The following is a 16,542-nucleotide window of genomic DNA, read 5'->3' as shown; positions in this document are numbered from 1 at the left end:
TTTAAATGTGTGTACATGGCAAGGCTACATTTACTAAGCCATGTTAAATTCTCTTTTTGCGCTTGTTGGTTTTAGTTGTTACAGTATAGTTTATTATATATTTACTTAATTACAAAAAAATCTGGAATAAATAAATAAATGCAGAAATTGAGACATTAGATATAAATGTAAGAGAAAGCTCTCTAGATTATCTGAGAGGGATAATAATTACTGTCCATTACTGCCTGACTGTGGAGGGCCAAGAGTCCCAGAATGCAATAAATAAATACAAAATTAAACAATTAATTAAATGCATTGATAACAAATTTTAATTTATTTAAATAAATAATGACAAAAATTCAATTAAATTCACAATTTAAAAAAAAATTCTGGTTCGTTTGCTGTTACTTGCATAGCCAGCGAAGATAGATCGATACCAGATAATTGTTTGATGCGTCATCACAGAATTATTAGTGATGTGTGCAGTCAGGTATCCCAGAAAGCATTTTGAACAAAACTAGTTGCCTTTTATAGCTGAGCAACTTGACGGAGTGGTTATAAAACTGTATAAATATTTAAAAAAAACAAAAAAAAAACACAGGTAATTACATCTCCTTTTTTTTCTTCATTGTAAATACTAAGCACCTGATGTCATCAGTTATGCTGCTGGCGCACTGTAAGCTCTGTCTTCTGCCCTACTTGCCAAGTGGGAAGTAACAAGTGTGCAAGTACAAACTCTGTGTACTTGTCACTGAGAAACACCCACTGAAAGAAACAACTCCACACCAAAACAGTGGGTTTAACTATATCGGCTTTAACCCCACTCCCCGACTTTAATGGGTGAGACTGACACAATAAATTCATGAACCATAAAATAATCAATTAGATAGTAAAATAATATTATTGATTTTTAAATAAAATGAATTTATATGTTAATTTATTAATTATTCGATACATTATTTCTTAATTATGGCACTTCATAGTATCTCTGAAGCACACTGCATATGAAATATTGAGAGTTGCTGTTCACGTTTGGATGTAAACCACCGCTCTGCTCCACCACTGCGTGGCGCTGTGGAACACAAGCAGGGCTGTAAGACGACTTCAAAGACCCGCTTGAAAGGACAGGAAGTCGCTTTTGTTGTCTTGGCCGAGGGAGAGCAAGATGTCTTCCCTGGACGTTCAGGATTTTATCCAGCAAAACCGAGCTGTGGCCGAGCAGGTGGAGAACTACAGAGGCTACTGGGAGAGCGACAAGCACTGGGAGCCCAGGCGGGAGTTCATCCTGCGGAACTTGAACGACTTTGAAGACTCGCAGCTGGACCACCTGCTCTCCCTCTCAATGGTGTGGGCCAACAACGTCTTCCTCGGCTGCCGGTGGGTAAACACAGCGTGCTTTCATGCCTCTAATTAAAGCCTGCTGACGGACACTTTTTCTAAGACAGCCGCTCCACAGCTCCCTCAGCCCGGGATGACTAACCACTGTTTTTAAGTTTAGTCTTCCTTAATAAACAAACTAAAGGGTTGCTAAAGGGTAACAACCAGTGTTCTCTTTTCTCTGATATTATTGTTAGTTTAATTTTAGATTTAGTATTTACTTACTTACTTGTTGTTGTTGTTGTTCCTGCTGCTTACTTACCCCAAACTATTTATATTCAGAGTTTATTGTTTATAGTGAGGTTTATTTTCCGCTGGTGGGCTCGGTGCTGCCCCCTGCAGCACTGGAGTCGTCTGCATAAGCTGCAATGCTACTCTGCTACATTTGCTGCAGACGATGCTGAGTTTGTAAAGATTTGTAAAGATATCCTGCTGGATAAATTATGTGGTTATACATTTTTTAATAGCCCTAAAAATTGTGGTTCAGGGAAAAAAATATAATGTATGTATAATGGAAATATCGAATGCAATATTGCATTGATATCAGTATATCAGATGTTTGTGCCGGCTACTGGACAACATCCAGTCTTTCTTCACTGGAAAAACAGTCTTTGGTTATCAAGTGGGTCTCTTTATAAAGTTACAGGCCTTGTTTTCAATTTAACCTATTTTTGTTACTGTTTGTGGTGGCATCTTATGTTTTTATATATGGTGTATATTGTAAAAATTCTGCCACATAAGAAATTGAAACCCTACGATTTAGCGATCCTCTAACCCCAAGCACTTGGCCAAAGTTGAGGGGAAAATCTGCCCTTAAAAATCTCCTCTGACTGGTTGCAGTGTTGTGAAAAACTATTTAAAATGATAAGTGATTTCTTGATTCAAAAGGTCTGGTAGTAGTCAGGTCTGGGTAACCCACTCTCCAAATTTATGTTAAGCGTGTGCGGGCAGATATAGCTTGCAACCTTGCAACAGCAAGTATGGATGTGCAATCCCAGAGAAGCTACACTACCTGTGCAATGTGAATGGGCTTCATGGTTCTGCCTCACTCTACTAACAATTACATGGATGTTAGCAAAAAGCAGAACTAGGGTGGGCTGTCTTTTTGTTGCCTCTCCAGTGCACATGTCACTTTCTTTTGCAACAAAGCAGGTTTCTTCTTCAGGGCTGACTAGATTGATTTACTGACATTTGTGATATACTGTGATTATGAAATGCATGCCTGACTTGATATGAATGATTTGGACTCTTAGACAGAAACTGTTTTTTGTTTTTCCAGTTATTTAAAACAAAATCTGTATTTTTTGTTACACACCAAACAACTTAACAGATCGACTTGTCATTGTAGTAATCTGTAATTGCAGCCACTGGGGTCTGCGACTGGTATTAGCTTTTGGATAGCAATAAACCCACAAAATTGGATTTTCATTTCAGTGAGTTTGAGGGCGCTCGAGGAGCAGCGCTGGCTGTTGAAGTGCATATTGGATGTCTTCTGTGATTACACCTTCTAAAAGACATTAATCCTCGGAATTGGTATAGGGTGCAATCATGCAAAAATGCCAGATAAAAGGGTATCACTATTTTTTCATCCATAAGTTTGCACTCAAAGGTGAATCAGAAGCAGGACTAAATTTCATTTATATGAAGGGAAATGTGTAGGAGGTGAAGAAACCATTCACATCTGTTAACTTTATCGAAGAATAAACAATTCTCTTACCAGTATTATAGTTTTCTGTTGTTCAGTGATGTTACTTTCCCAGTGCACTATATCCTTACAGAAGAATATAAAGCACATGGATGAATTCTGGTTTAATGAAGTGTTATGTCTCATAATCGATGGCAGGTATAGCACAGAGCTGCTGGAAAAAGTGAAGGAAATGGCTGAAGGCATCGTAGTGGAGGACGCACCGGTCTTCAAGACGAGAGATGAGATTGTTAAGAAGCAACAGGTATGTCTGTGAACACACACACGCAGCATATACATACAGCTATAATGACAGTCTTTGTTCATGGATCTCTCTGCTCCGTCACAGGGTCGATGACCGGACCAGTCATGCTGGATCAACACAGACTGGATTCAGCTTTTATCACGTCAGACTATTTTTTTTTTTTTTTTTAAATAGTTTTACAATCCTGGTGTTTTTAACCCTTACCTTACCCTAACCCTAACCCTTTGTGAGGAGTTCAGACATCAAAAGACATTTTTATTTTGAGCCAAAAAACTGGCCTTTTCAGACTTTCAGCCTTTTTTATTTGTGCACAAACAGCAGCGGTGTCTGCGGGAGTTTGTGAGCCCCACTGCTCGACTATTTCAATCACAGTTTTACTTTTTTTTTTTTTTTTAAAAATGTGTTTTTTAAATGTAGCTTCAAACTAAAGATGACACTGGTGTTCTTGTCTGAAGCACAATAAAGAACTTGTTTTATCATTTTTGTGTGGTCATTGCTGTCTAGGTCTGTGCCTCCTCCTGGTCACATTGTTTTTGACTACATTATGGAGCCACTCCATAGTTAATCATATACGGCAATAAAATACAAATACTGCTACTTATAACTATGTCGGTTCAACGAGCGCTCCGACATGTAGAAAAGTGAACTTTAGTTAAAAGTAAAGCTACAGAGGTTAACATGAAAGCCGTTAACTTACTCTGGCACGGTGTGTTGGCAGCTGTCTTATTTTACATGGCAGCAATACCTGCAGCAAGCAGGGGTGACTCTAAAGGGTGCACTAGACCATATTTACTTGAAGGCTTTAGCAACATTATTTTGCAGATTTCTCTGAATACATTAAAACAATTTAATCAATATGTTTCAAAATATGAAAATTAAAGCTTTTTTGCAGACCAGTGAAAATATAGGTCAGTAAAACTCTTGAGCAGCTGACCTGACCTGGGGCTGTGAGGCTGAACACTCGATTATTATTAACATTAATTATTAACATGTGCACCGTCAGAACGTCTGTTTTCTTCAGCAGGAAGCTTTGCAAAAGCACAGGGCAAGCCTCAGTTCTGAGAATGCTGATATAATTGCTTCTCTTCATTACAACCACCACATTCTCCTTTAAAGGCTTACAGACACGCATACCAAGTGATTCACAAGCAAAGTTAAACACGCAGACATGCACTCACCAAACTGACTTCATCCCACAGATTCAATTCTGTGAGAACTGTTTTTTAGTTCTACTAATATATGAGAGCTTCCCAAGGGACTATTTCATCTTAAGCCACGGTTTAGTGGCTTAACATTAACATTTTGGGACATTACTGTACTTGTGATTCATTTTTGCATTTAATAAAATCTGATTTAATATGCCACACAAATACAATGAATGGATTTAGTTTTTGGCAATATTTACTATTGCTCATTAATAACAGTACATCTTATCAATTAATCAATCACTGCAGTACTAATCTCAAGTTTTGATGAAGCTCGCATTGATTTTGGTACGAGCAGCGTAAAGACAGAGGCTCAGCAAACATGCCAGAAATGTTGCAATATCTTGCTTTAACTAAGTTACATGACAATATGAAAAACTACAATACTCGGTGTAATAGTTCCACCCTATAGTTAATTATGAGACCGGCTGGATGAATAAATGACCACAACCTGTGTCAAAGTCTGAAAAATGTGTTTTTTTTATTATGTTTATACAGCATATCGTTAAGTATACATTATGTTTATTTCACAAAATTGTTTTTTATAACATATCCCTTCTGCTTATTGGGTGAGATAAGTCACAAGCCACAATATAACCTTTATTATCAAGGAAAAGAGGAATTCTGGTTTATGATGACTGATTACTTAGCCGGAGTCGGGCAGGTTAAGTGAGTAATTTACACTCGAGGGATGGCGTTTTTAAATGGGGGAATAAGAGCAAATAAAATGGTGGGCAAAAAGCAGGCATGAAAACAACTTGAGCCCTTAGGAAAACAGTTGACATCACACTCTTAGAACAGGCTTTATGATCTTTGCAGCAGTTTGTTCTTATCCAATCAATTCTCTTATAAAGTGCCCAAAAATTATAGGGGGAAAAAAAACATATGAAGCTTTCATTCTCTGCTTATTTGCTAATTCAGATGTCAGCTGTGTCATTTTTAAGAGAAAGAACAAAAGCACCGACTGTGTTCAGGCTGACACATGTCACAGGCGACAAAGCATTCAGAAGTCATTTACTTTCTTTGACAAACTAAATGAGAAAACCAAGAGGAGAACAGTTTGACTGCAAACAGTAAAAAGGTTCAATAAATAGAAAAAAGCAGACTAAAGAAACACACGATGTAGAAGCAGAGTACCTCCAGCAATGCCAATTCTGTCCCCATCCCCCCCACATCGAATGATACAGCGACACCACCCACATCTGAACTCGCTGGCTAGGGGCCATCAGGCCTTACATATATTTTGATTATAGCATTATATGCGGTTTCTAATATACCAAAGAATGAAACTGTCGGGGACTGCAGAGCCTCAGTCCAAGTTTTTCGTGTTAATATTCACTTTCTCATAACCCTCTCAAACAACCTTCTTCTACCCGCGAGCAGAAATGATTAAAAGAAAAGCTCAGAGATTGCCAGTCATGATTCATCAGTGCAAGGGAGACTTGGCACTGCTGCAGCCTGTGACGTCTGCGAGCCCAAACCTACAGCATCTCTTAAAATAAACAGAGAGATGCTGGAAGAGATCAGGGACTGCTCTTTATCAGCTGAATCTGCTGTAGACTTCAAAGATGACGATGATGGTGATGATGCTACCGATTCTGGCTTTTCCCACGACTTTCAAAATAATGATTCAGTCATTGATGTGCCCCTTTCTTAGCCAAGTTGTGGATACAAAAAAAAGAAAAGAAAAAAAAGAGGGGATGGGAAGGAGTCTGTGAAACACAAACAGCATCATTCCAACCAGAGATATATTACAAATTCTGTTAGCAATAACTTATGTCACATCATGCAATAAAAAAATAAAATAAAAGTAAAGACAGGGAACAAATACAAGATTGATTTCCCCTCTCCTGTTTCCCTAAAATGCATTGGCAAGCAAGGTAATGTCCATTCTGGTTTGGTTGTTCTTGCCCCCCTCCCCCCCAGTGTGGCACTTAAGTTCTTCTGATATAGTTGCTGTGTTTTCTTTTTTCTTGATTTTTTTTCTCGATGAGGTAAAAATGAGAGGCTGAAGTACTTGGATGGTGAAGAGTGGGTGATGGAGAGAAGAGCAGAGAGCAAGAGGAGCTCAGACATCCACCCAGCTCTGCTCCACGATGGCCGTCACCCTCTTCTCGTACTCTCTCTTGTTTTCCTGATAGAGCTGTGCGGCCTGACTGTTGGCTGGGCTGTTGGGGTTTGGCTCGTCCAGCAATGACTGCGAGAGAGAAAAAGGAAGACTAATGATGAAAATGTTGACATCCTGAAGGTTAAATAACCAGGAGAGATACTTCGGATGTCCCTGTATAGAATCAACATGCTTCACCGTGAATTAAAACGTATGAAAAGGGAGTGAAACACGACCAACCTGGATGGAGGTGAGTATGGACGACACATCGTATGTGGGGCTCCAGCGATTCTGAAGTATGTCTAAACATATACTGCCATCTGCGTAAACTGACATGCAGAGAAAAAGATCAGCAACACATTTACAACTAAAGCTAATGAGGAATGTATCCGTGACCATTCATTTTATGCTAATGTGCTTTATATTTAATGCTGTATGCTTTCATATTTATTTGTTGCCCCTTGTTTTCTCATTGTACTGTTTTTGTTTGACCTGCCAGAGGCTACAGATTAAATATAGACATTATTGTGCGCCGTCCCTTTAATAAATACATGACACTTTTTTTAATTAAACATTTAAATTGAATTTAAATCATCAAGACAGTTTCTTTACATTACTGGTGAAGTACATTGTAATCTGGTGCTTGTTCTTATTGTAGCACTGCAAACTGAAAACTTAAAAATAAAACAAAGCCATAAATAAGTCTAACATATTACGTACATAACTCATCACAATGCCGGCATCCACCAAGGTTATTATAGTTCATAAAAATGTGTGAAAATACATTTTAGGCTCTGATGCATGTTTATTGAGACTGCGAGATCTGGAAGACTGGGTCTACCACCAGAAACTGAATAAAATAACAAACCATTAAAAAGGAAAATTGACAAATTTACAACATGTTTAGCAAGAGTTGGATATTTATTCTGAGTAAAAATGTAAAAAAGTTAAACATTCTTACAATTTCATTTTTAAACAGAGGATTGGGCCGCTGGTATAAACCTAGTGGAAAGTTGCAGTGGTTCATTTTTGCTCCTGGAATTTATTTTAACTCTTTAAAAGAAAAAAAAATATATATATATATATTAACACTGTAGGGTTTCATTTAATAGCTACAGAAGTCTTGATGTGTGTTTATTTGCACAAAATATATTAAATATTACACAATCATCTACAAAAATCTACAATTTTTTTAGATTGGGTTTAAAACTGAAGCATAGGGGTGCTGGTTTATCTGGCTGGATTAGCTCACTGGTTCAGCATGTGACTCATTTGGCATAAGGTTAATGTGGAGGCCGCCCTGATGCCATTTACTGTTCTTTCTTTCAGCTTTCCTGACGCCTTTCTACCTGCTACAATAAAAGCTAGATGCAGATAAAGTCTTCAGTCTTTAAACTTGTAGACTTTACTGCAGGCTGTCCACTCTCCTTCTATGAGATATACCTGTAGCCTATAGACAGGGATGAGGTTACACTGTAAAATATAAATCTACTCATAGATTGTGCAACATTCTTATAGATTTAGTGTAGAAGGTAATTAAAATAGCCAGTAAAAGTCTGATCTACTGGCCTGGCAGCCAAAATGTGTTATGTTGAACACTTATTCTAGTATACTTCAACACATAGATCACATAAACATACCTGAAGTTTTAAAATCTATTTTTATATTATATATATTGTAACAAAGATGTTTTCTAAAGAAATAAAAGGCAATGATTATGTAAATAATTTAAATTTTTATTCCTACAATTTGTTTTTTAGCACAATTTTATATAAACCCGATTGAAAAAGTAACATTTTAGATGATCTGTAACAGATAAAGGATATAGTATAGATATAATACAAATACACACAAATAGAGCCATTACAAAAAAGTATTTCTGTATCAACTATAATGTGTTCAGAAATGACCCCACACTGTCATTTTATTCACTAGACTAGCTTAGTTGCTTGAAGGTCAGAACACTTTGTAAGCTTCAGTGAACATGGGTGCTGCACCACTGATAATTGAGGGCATTTCAGCTGCTAGCCCACTTACCATTTGGGTGAAACATTCTGGAGACAAACCGAACCGTGGGAGGCTTGTTTGGGTACTCCTCAGAAAACTCTATCAGAAGCTTAAATGTTCCTGCAGAGATAGACGGAGAGGGTATGAGGCAGAACAAATGACAGACAGAGGGAGCGCGAGGGGGGGTGAACGTAAGTAATTTTGCAAGGAGAATACAGATGTGAAGGATGGAGGGGGTCAGACAAAATGAGGGAAAGAATTATGTTACTATAAATATCAGCAGCTCGACTGAAAAGAGAAGCTAGAAGGTTAATTATTATAAAAGAAGCAATGGACAGTTTTAAATCCAAGCTTGGAGAAAACTGTATGAACGCTGCCTGCCCGCCTGGCAGGGGGACGACAATACCACATCAGCCTTTTATGGTCGAGGGGTAAAAATCGTACTTTATGATGCTGCGTCACCGACCTACAAACTTCTGTTGAATTCACATCATACTATAGTTAAAATAAGTACTTTTATTCATATTTATAGAGCCAGTGCGTGGATACAGCGAGTTTTCAGCCCACCAAAACTGAGCCCCTGATAATTGTTCAGTTGAAATTACTGCAGCTGTGATAACTTGCCAAAGGGACTCCTATACAAAAAATTAGACTACATCTTCTTCAACTTTCAAGGATTAAATGTCAGTTCCCCTTTCTACTTAAAAATAATTGTAGCAGTTCCTAACTCTCAGAGGTCTAGTTGTTATCACATGATCAAAATATGATGACCGATTAAAGTACCAATTTGTTTTCAATTTAAGTCATTTTAAATGCATTTCAGGCACTTAAACCACTCCAGATACTCAATTTGTAATAATTTCTAACTTACAATTTAAAAAAAAGAAGCTATCTACTCAGAGGTGTGGCGATCCTCACGATAATTGTGGGATTTTGTGCTCAGGTAGACTGATTATTTGAGCATGCAACCCATAATCATTTCACTACACACATGCTGCCCAAAAAGTAATAATACATTTACTGAGTTCTCCGACTCTACAACAACATCACGAGTTCAAGGCAAAGTTAAACCACATCTAGAACTCAGATAAACATGAGGCTGCACTTTAGATGACTCAAAATGTAGAACTTACCATCTTCAAATGGTGTTCCCACAGGCCTGCAGAAGGCAGAGAGAGAGAGATTTAAAATGTTTCCCCATTAAGACCCTCTCTAGTAGTACTGCAGTCTGTCCTTCAAGGAGTAGAAGCTCTGCAGACACCAGGGTCCATATTTACTAAGCTCTTCGTGCTCACACAGAACATGTTGAGGGGCCAATTAAAACAGCTGCCTTCATACTTTACATGTGTAGCAGCCTCCCCTTTGATTTAGGTGAGCAACTACGATCGAGTGTATTTTTATAAACCCATGTGAGTATTTCTAATTTGGTTTTGTTACACATCCTTGGTCCTGGTTGGATTTCTAGTTACTTTCAGCTATTCAATTTGCTTGTGCATTTGATGTTTTATTAATTCTTGCGACTTAAATTTCACATGACTTCTGAGTAGATTTTTCTCTAGTCGCTCTTCTTTTAAACACGCACAGCAAATTATCCACCAGAGATACACCCAGTATGCAAAAAGCTACTTCTTTAATACGGGTTTATTCTTAACACATTTTCTTATCTCTAACTGTGTCTTCCAGCCCTCTCTTCCACTGAACACTTGCTGTGACTCCACATGCTGATTTTCCAGACTGCTCTGTGCAACAATCAGGGCTGCAATCAGAAACACTTTTTAAAGCAGAAGGATGTGGTGGACGAGAACGCAGTGGGGGTGGGTGGGTTGCAGAATCTGCGCATCACAATCGCAGTGGCACAGTCAAGACGGCAGGGCGGATTTAGAGAATGACTCACCCAAAAATAACAGCGTTCCAAAGCATGATGTTGTTCTCTGATGGCGCTCCGCTCACACCGGTAGGAGGATCTTCTTGAAGTCTGGGCAAGAAAGAGAAAGAAACAGAGACTTTAGAGTGAAGAAAAAGAGGTGAGACGAGAAGACACACACAGCAAAAAAGCCTGAATCAGTGGAAAGGGAGGCAGGGACATGAAGTAAAGGAGCAAAAGCGCGCAGGGGGGGGGAGAGATAAAGGGGAGAAAAACATGAAAAAGAATGATGGCAAAAAGAAAAACCCCTTAGATGTAAAGGGAGAGAAGCAAGTGGGAAAGACAGCTGAGGAGGGGTGATGGTTTTAATTAACAGCTTTACTGCAGGAAAATTAGCAATCAAAACACGAACTGCTGTATCAACACGACTTTCAACAGACAGCCAGGCTCGCAGGATCAACAGCACTATGACAGTCCTGTTGTCACATGTCAGTGAACATAAGTGCTCATCTGAAGCACTGCAGCACCAGTATTGTATCCACAGTTACCATCAAATCTCTGGTGTTGTTAATGCAAAGCACTTAAGCCATCAAGTCGACCTTCACCTGAAATGACTTCAGAGTAGCACCGACGGGCTATCAGAACAACGTCAAAGCAGGAAACGAGCGGAAGCCAAGAGCCTACACTACAAAGTAAGCTCAACACATCCAGAATCTCTTTTCCTAATCTGGCTTCCCTTACCCTACCATCAGCCATCATCAGATTGTGTTATCACCACAAGACAACCCAGGCTACCCCCACTAAGAGCACTAATGAAGCATGACTAGCACACACGACCAATCAAAAACAAGGACATCAAATCCAATTTTAGAGATCTAACTAAATCTAAAATGTCGACTGTGTAAGACACAGGAGGATCTGACATGTCATGGCAACTGCTCGTACAATGTACAGGCTGTCGTTTGATATGTGTGAAACCGTTTCAGCCTCATTCGTTCAGCCACAGCACTGCTCTGAGAGGGAGGCAAATTGGGTAAGCAGTTTTAGCCTATGTGCAAGTTTTATATAAGGTCAGCAAGAAAAAAAAAGCTTAAAGTCCTTTTTTGGCATCACGTCATTATATTAAAGGTTACACACACACACACACACACACACACAGAGCTTGTAGCCAATAGCAAAAAGAAAAAATGTACTGATGTATTATCATCTGTGTTTGACCTTTTCACCTCTACTGTGACCTTGGACCCAGACCTTCCCAGTAACAGGAAGCCTGTAGTACTACAAAATAAACCTACCTTTGTTTTAATTAAGCATATTAAAATATCCTACAAGTAATATTTTCCCACCATCTTCCACAATGTGCTGATGAAAGTACTGCGAATCATATTCCAACCATAACCTTTACATTTCCTCTATAGACGCTCTACACTGCTAAATAATTCAGCAAGTTTGGTTGTGGAACCATGTGGAGACAAGTGATGAAAACCGGCACATCTACATGTCCAAACATTCTGGCTAATTGATAAAACTTATGTTTCTTCGTATCACAGCAGCTAGACCCCGGCCTGGCAGACTGGGCTCTAAATGAAATCACTTTAGTGTTGTTGTTTTTTTAACAAGTTAAGGTGGAATAACTCTGCTATGTTTTCAAACATAATGTTTCATATTATATCTTCTCTACACAGACCTCTATCTGATCCGATGAAAGGTGAAAGATTGTCAAATGAGTGCCAGTCAAAGATTTGGAAACCATCGCTTTTCACATGATAGCGCTTGTAATTTGAAGGTAAAAGAGTGAGAAGGTAAAAATAAGAAACTAAAAAGGGTTTGAGATCATATATACATTTTTTTTGGACTGTTCAGCACCCAAATGATTTATCGGCTAACCCAAATTAACCACAGCTGGATTAATCATAATTAAAAATAATAATTAGTCGAGGCTCCACAAATAAAACTACCCAGGCGTGCCTGACAAACGACATGCCACAGCAGCAACTGCCTAGCAACAGAGGCGTCAGCAAATCAAAACAGGTGTGGCAGCGGGTCAACAATTTAAATGAAGTTTCCGACAGTGGCCTCAATAAAATCTGTGTTGGCTATCAAACTGATTTCTGAAGCTCATGGTAGATTATTGTGCAACATTAAAGGTCTTGCTTCAAATCACCAAATCTATATAGGCCAAGTCCGGCAGTCACTACAGGCTATTGAGGCCTACAATTCCAGGCCCGGTTTAAAAGCTGGTTTAATAAGAGCTTATAGCTATAAAACAAGGTAGGCTGATTTGTGCGTCTGTGAGTGCAGATCCATGTCTAAGTCCCTTGCTGTAGACGGACCCACTGCAATTAACCTCATTTACAGTAATCTCCCTGAACTCTTTGCTGGTAAAGGGAAGCTCCACTGAGTTCATCTTCTAGGATAGACCGATAGTTTATTTTACTTGCAACGTGGGGATTACTCACAAGTCTGCAGTAAGGAAGATTAGGGCAAGTACGGAACTGCTGATGAAGAGACTGCGTGGTGGTAAATTTGACATGAATTGTCAGAAAATAAACTGGGAATGCATTTTAATATATTAGTATCAAGTTATTATGTTATTATTATATTAAGCTATTATGTAAAAATAAAAACAGGATTATTTGCCTTAACTATATGTGGACCAAAACATGCTCTCTGACCTCTAGAGACCAACGGCTGAGGCCAGAAAACACCCGATTAAGATTTAAAATTTAAAAGACTAGCCTCTTATCCCTACTATACCAGCCTCTTTGATTCTCTTTCTTTGATTGAATCCTGAACTGAAATTAGCCCATTAATTTCAAATTAAAAGCCTCCTTTTGTAAATCAGACACATAAACCCCAAAACTGGGGTTACACATTTTTGGGGGGAGAGGTTTGGCTTTTCCTCAATAGAAAGCATTAAATAAGTAATAAAGTAAGCATTTAGCGAAACAGACTCAATGCCTATGAAAAGGAAAACTGCTCTTATATAAGAAACATTCATATCATCTTTTTGTAGTTATATATCATGAAATACATCCAACATGTTTTCTCTTTAAATAGAGACAAAAAGTACAACTTGGTTTCACTGTCATTTTAGACTCTTTATATCAGATACTGCATTGTTGCAGGACTTTAATTGCAATCCCTCATAAAACTGTTTATTATTCTAAAAACAGTGTGGTCAAGATAATCATTCATCTCAAACAAAGCCTTCTGGGAATGATGCAGTTTAGCAAATTCAAACACCTGGGGTTAAAAAAGGTACACAAAGTGTTATAACATGTGTCAAAAGAGGTTTTAATGCTCTCTAATAGAAATCAGAGCTTACACACTATTTAAAATAGCCATGTGTTATATGAAAGGGTAATACCTGATCTACAATGCTGCATTAATGCTACAAAGTAAGCTAAAATGCGCTAAAATGTAACTACAAGTATAATCATAAGTCTTCCTCATAGTAATATACCCTACAAACTCAGTATTTGATTAGCATACAGAGAATGTATCTACTAAACAATAGAACTATTTTAAGAGTGCAGAGAGATGCCCTGTTTCTCTTTCTTTTTAGCTCTGACGATGTGTGTATACATTCAGAGTCAGCTCTGAAGTCTTCTCTCCTTCCTGTGTTTCGGTAAAAGTAACTGCAGTTTGTGGTTTATCAGCTCCAGCCCAGCACGAGCGGCCCAGTTTCATTCATGAAGGCAGCAATGCAGACAACAACGTTCAAGAATAAATGCCACAGCTCACTGCAGCGTGGACTAAAATTATTTCGGAAAATGTATCTGGCGAAGAAAAGAAGGTTAAGCCTTAGTGAATATAGTCAAAAAGAAAGGACCACAGCATTTATTTACCGTCTTATTACACCTAAATTACTGAGCTAAAACCCCACACAACAGTGTAGCGGCCCATTTTTAAGAAACATACACTTTGACTTACAGGTCAAACAGTTGAGGTTAAGCAATACCATGCAAGACTGAATTCAATCAGCCAGCACTGGCGTGGACACATGCTGATTCGGGCATGTGCAATTGTGTTTCCCTTGCCTCAGTGTCACCATTTACCACCTGGGGACTAGCAGAGCAGAGTTCAGTTACAGTGACACATTATCCCCTCTGCTTCAATGGCTGCTCTTAGTAGAATAGCTCAGCATCTTTTTTTCCACTGACAGGTGTGTGTGTGTCTGTTATTCAGGCACACACAGTTGGATGCCATATGGAGCGAGGCAACAGATTGGGGATAGCAGGTATTACAAGCAGGCCCTTGCCAGGTGTTATTCCCCCAGGAAGCCTTAACATATTCTTTTTGTTATCGTATCATCACGTACTAACTGTGTGTATTACATATCTGGATTTAAAATAAAGCATCAGAAACATATAGATAGAGCAATCCCCGACCACAAACCTTGGCAAAACCTGCAACCCCTAGGATGAAATATGACCATGCCGACTGATTGACTTACTTGAAAGCACAATATAAACCTACAGCTTGCAGACTGCGGGTATTAATAGGATAAATCCTGTGACATTTAGCTTCTAATCGGGGCCAGTTAAGCCAAGACAAACGGTCACCAGTAAACCTCTGCAAGTGAAGCTGATCCCACACCAAAAAAAGAAAAAAACAAAACTAGCCATAAAAAAAGAAAACGTTATTCCCTCGGTACAAAAACCTCCCCCCACTGCAGAACACAAACAGCGTTTGAATGATCCCCTAGCGTCTCGGTTACTTCATTAGCCATCAAATATCGAGACAAACCATAACCGATGAGCCTGTCTCACTCCTGCCTGGGTTTCTGCACAGCATTGTTTGCACCAGGAGCTAACACTAAGCTAGCTGCCGACAGCTTCATGGGCTAAAGCTACACAGAGATGCCCAAACGATGAGGACGGTACCTTTTAAAATCTCGCATGAGCCGTCTCCTTGCCGGTGTCGACATAATTCAAAATGTGTTAAAAATACAGATATTTAAAAAACAATAATAATAACCCAAGACCATAGACCGAATACTGTCGGAAACAAAATCCGGTACTTCTTCCGCTTGCAGCTCTTTTCTTCTTCTCCCTGAACCACTGGCTAGCTTTAGCTATTTATGGTGACGTCGGTTGCTTACAGAGGCACAGCCCCTTTTAGCTCACAAACGGTGCTGATGTAAAAGCGTTAATTTAAACACCTCCGAGCTGCAAATCCAACTATTTTTGATACTCTTACTATAGGTGGTGTTCATTTTCTCAAAATACCCGGAACTCTTACATACTGTTCGTGTCAAATTTAACTTAAAAAAAAAATAGCAGCAAAAAAATTTCCTAAATCCTTTTTCTTTTCCCAAACTGCTCCAGAAATACACAAAATATAATATATTTCAAAATGTACACTGTTTATTTATATATTTATTTAATATTGTGCTACAATTTTCTGTGTATCCAGGCTGTTCCAGGTCATAATTGTGGAGATATGGATTTAAAAAAAAAAAAAAAAAAAATCTACCACTGTGGTTCAAATCAAGGGAAAATAGTGTTTTTTGGAAATCTTGTGACTGTGAAACTATAAATGTCATATCTGTGTTTATTTTCTTAAGGGACAGTGGTGACAGAGTTCAAGGCGCACCATGACATTGTCATGAGAACTTTTATTTTCCCACCACATTTTATCAAGTTACTTTGAAGGGTCGTATGGAAACACCATAGCAGGGATCATATATGGTACATGTAAGAAACAGAGGTCACACAGAGGTCTGCGGGTGCCTTGAAATGGACACGAGATCTAAAACAGGGCAGTGGTTAGAACTGTCACCTTGTAGCAAGAAAGTTTTTGGTTGGAATCCTGGAGCCTTTCTGTGTGGAGTTTGCATGTCTGACCAACTCCAGAGTAACCGACTTACTCAGGCCTCCTCCCACAGAGAGACAGAGACATGGATTTTAGTTCAACTGATGATAATAATTTAGTAATGTATGTGAGGTAAATGTAGTTTTTCTATCTATCTATCTATCTATCTATCTATCTATCTATCTATCTATCTATCTATCTATCTATCTATCTATCTATCTATCTATCTATCTA

The 16,542-nt window shown here is 38.6% G+C and overlaps 2 protein-coding genes across 2 annotated transcripts; one reads left to right on the top strand and one right to left on the bottom strand.

Annotated features, from left to right (window-relative positions):
- Window positions 1-1,102: 1,102 nt before the first annotated feature.
- cdkn2aipnl (CDKN2A interacting protein N-terminal like) lies at window positions 1,103-3,784 on the top strand. The gene is made up of 3 exons (XM_005923108.3): window positions 1,103-1,356; window positions 3,200-3,305; window positions 3,390-3,784. Exons 1-3 carry the CDS (start codon window positions 1,145-1,147, stop codon window positions 3,396-3,398), a joined length of 327 nt encoding a protein of 108 aa, XP_005923170.1. The 5' UTR covers window positions 1,103-1,144; the 3' UTR covers window positions 3,399-3,784.
- Window positions 3,785-4,966: 1,182 nt separating this feature from the next.
- ube2b (ubiquitin-conjugating enzyme E2B (RAD6 homolog)) lies at window positions 4,967-15,575 on the bottom strand. The gene is made up of 6 exons (XM_005923106.2): window positions 15,378-15,575; window positions 10,519-10,599; window positions 9,758-9,783; window positions 8,655-8,744; window positions 6,858-6,946; window positions 4,967-6,707 (listed from the first exon to the last, which is right to left on the bottom strand). Exons 1-6 carry the CDS (start codon window positions 15,419-15,421, stop codon window positions 6,579-6,581), a joined length of 459 nt encoding a protein of 152 aa, XP_005923168.1. The 5' UTR covers window positions 15,422-15,575; the 3' UTR covers window positions 4,967-6,578.
- Window positions 15,576-16,542: the final 967 nt, after the last annotated feature.

This window comes from Haplochromis burtoni, unplaced genomic scaffold (assembly GCF_018398535.1).
Source record: "Haplochromis burtoni strain Fernald_Lab_line unplaced genomic scaffold, NCSU_Asbu1 Contig_66, whole genome shotgun sequence".
NCBI classification, from domain to species: Eukaryota; Metazoa; Chordata; class Actinopteri; order Cichliformes; family Cichlidae; genus Haplochromis; species Haplochromis burtoni.
Note: the sequence above shows the minus strand (reverse complement) of the source record. Positions and strands in the feature narration are given on the sequence as shown.

Bases quoted from the DNA above. Each gene is read 5' to 3' on its own strand.
- cdkn2aipnl (XM_005923108.3), top strand. From the start codon at position 1,145: ATGTCTTCCCTGGACGTTCAGGATTTTATCCAGCAAAACCGAGCTGTG. The intron at 1,357-3,199 runs GTGGGTAAACAC...AATCGATGGCAG, and splicing joins AACGTCTTCCTCGGCTGCCG to GTATAGCACAGAGCTGCTGG.
- ube2b (XM_005923106.2), bottom strand. From the start codon at position 15,421: ATGTCGACACCGGCAAGGAGACGGCTCATGCGAGATTTTAAAAG. The intron at 10,600-15,377 runs GTACCGTCCTCA...TTTCTTGCCCAG, and splicing joins CTCATGCGAGATTTTAAAAG to ACTTCAAGAAGATCCTCCTA. The intron at 9,784-10,518 runs GTGAGTCATTCT...TGCCTTCTGCAG, and splicing joins TGGAACGCTGTTATTTTTGG to GCCTGTGGGAACACCATTTG.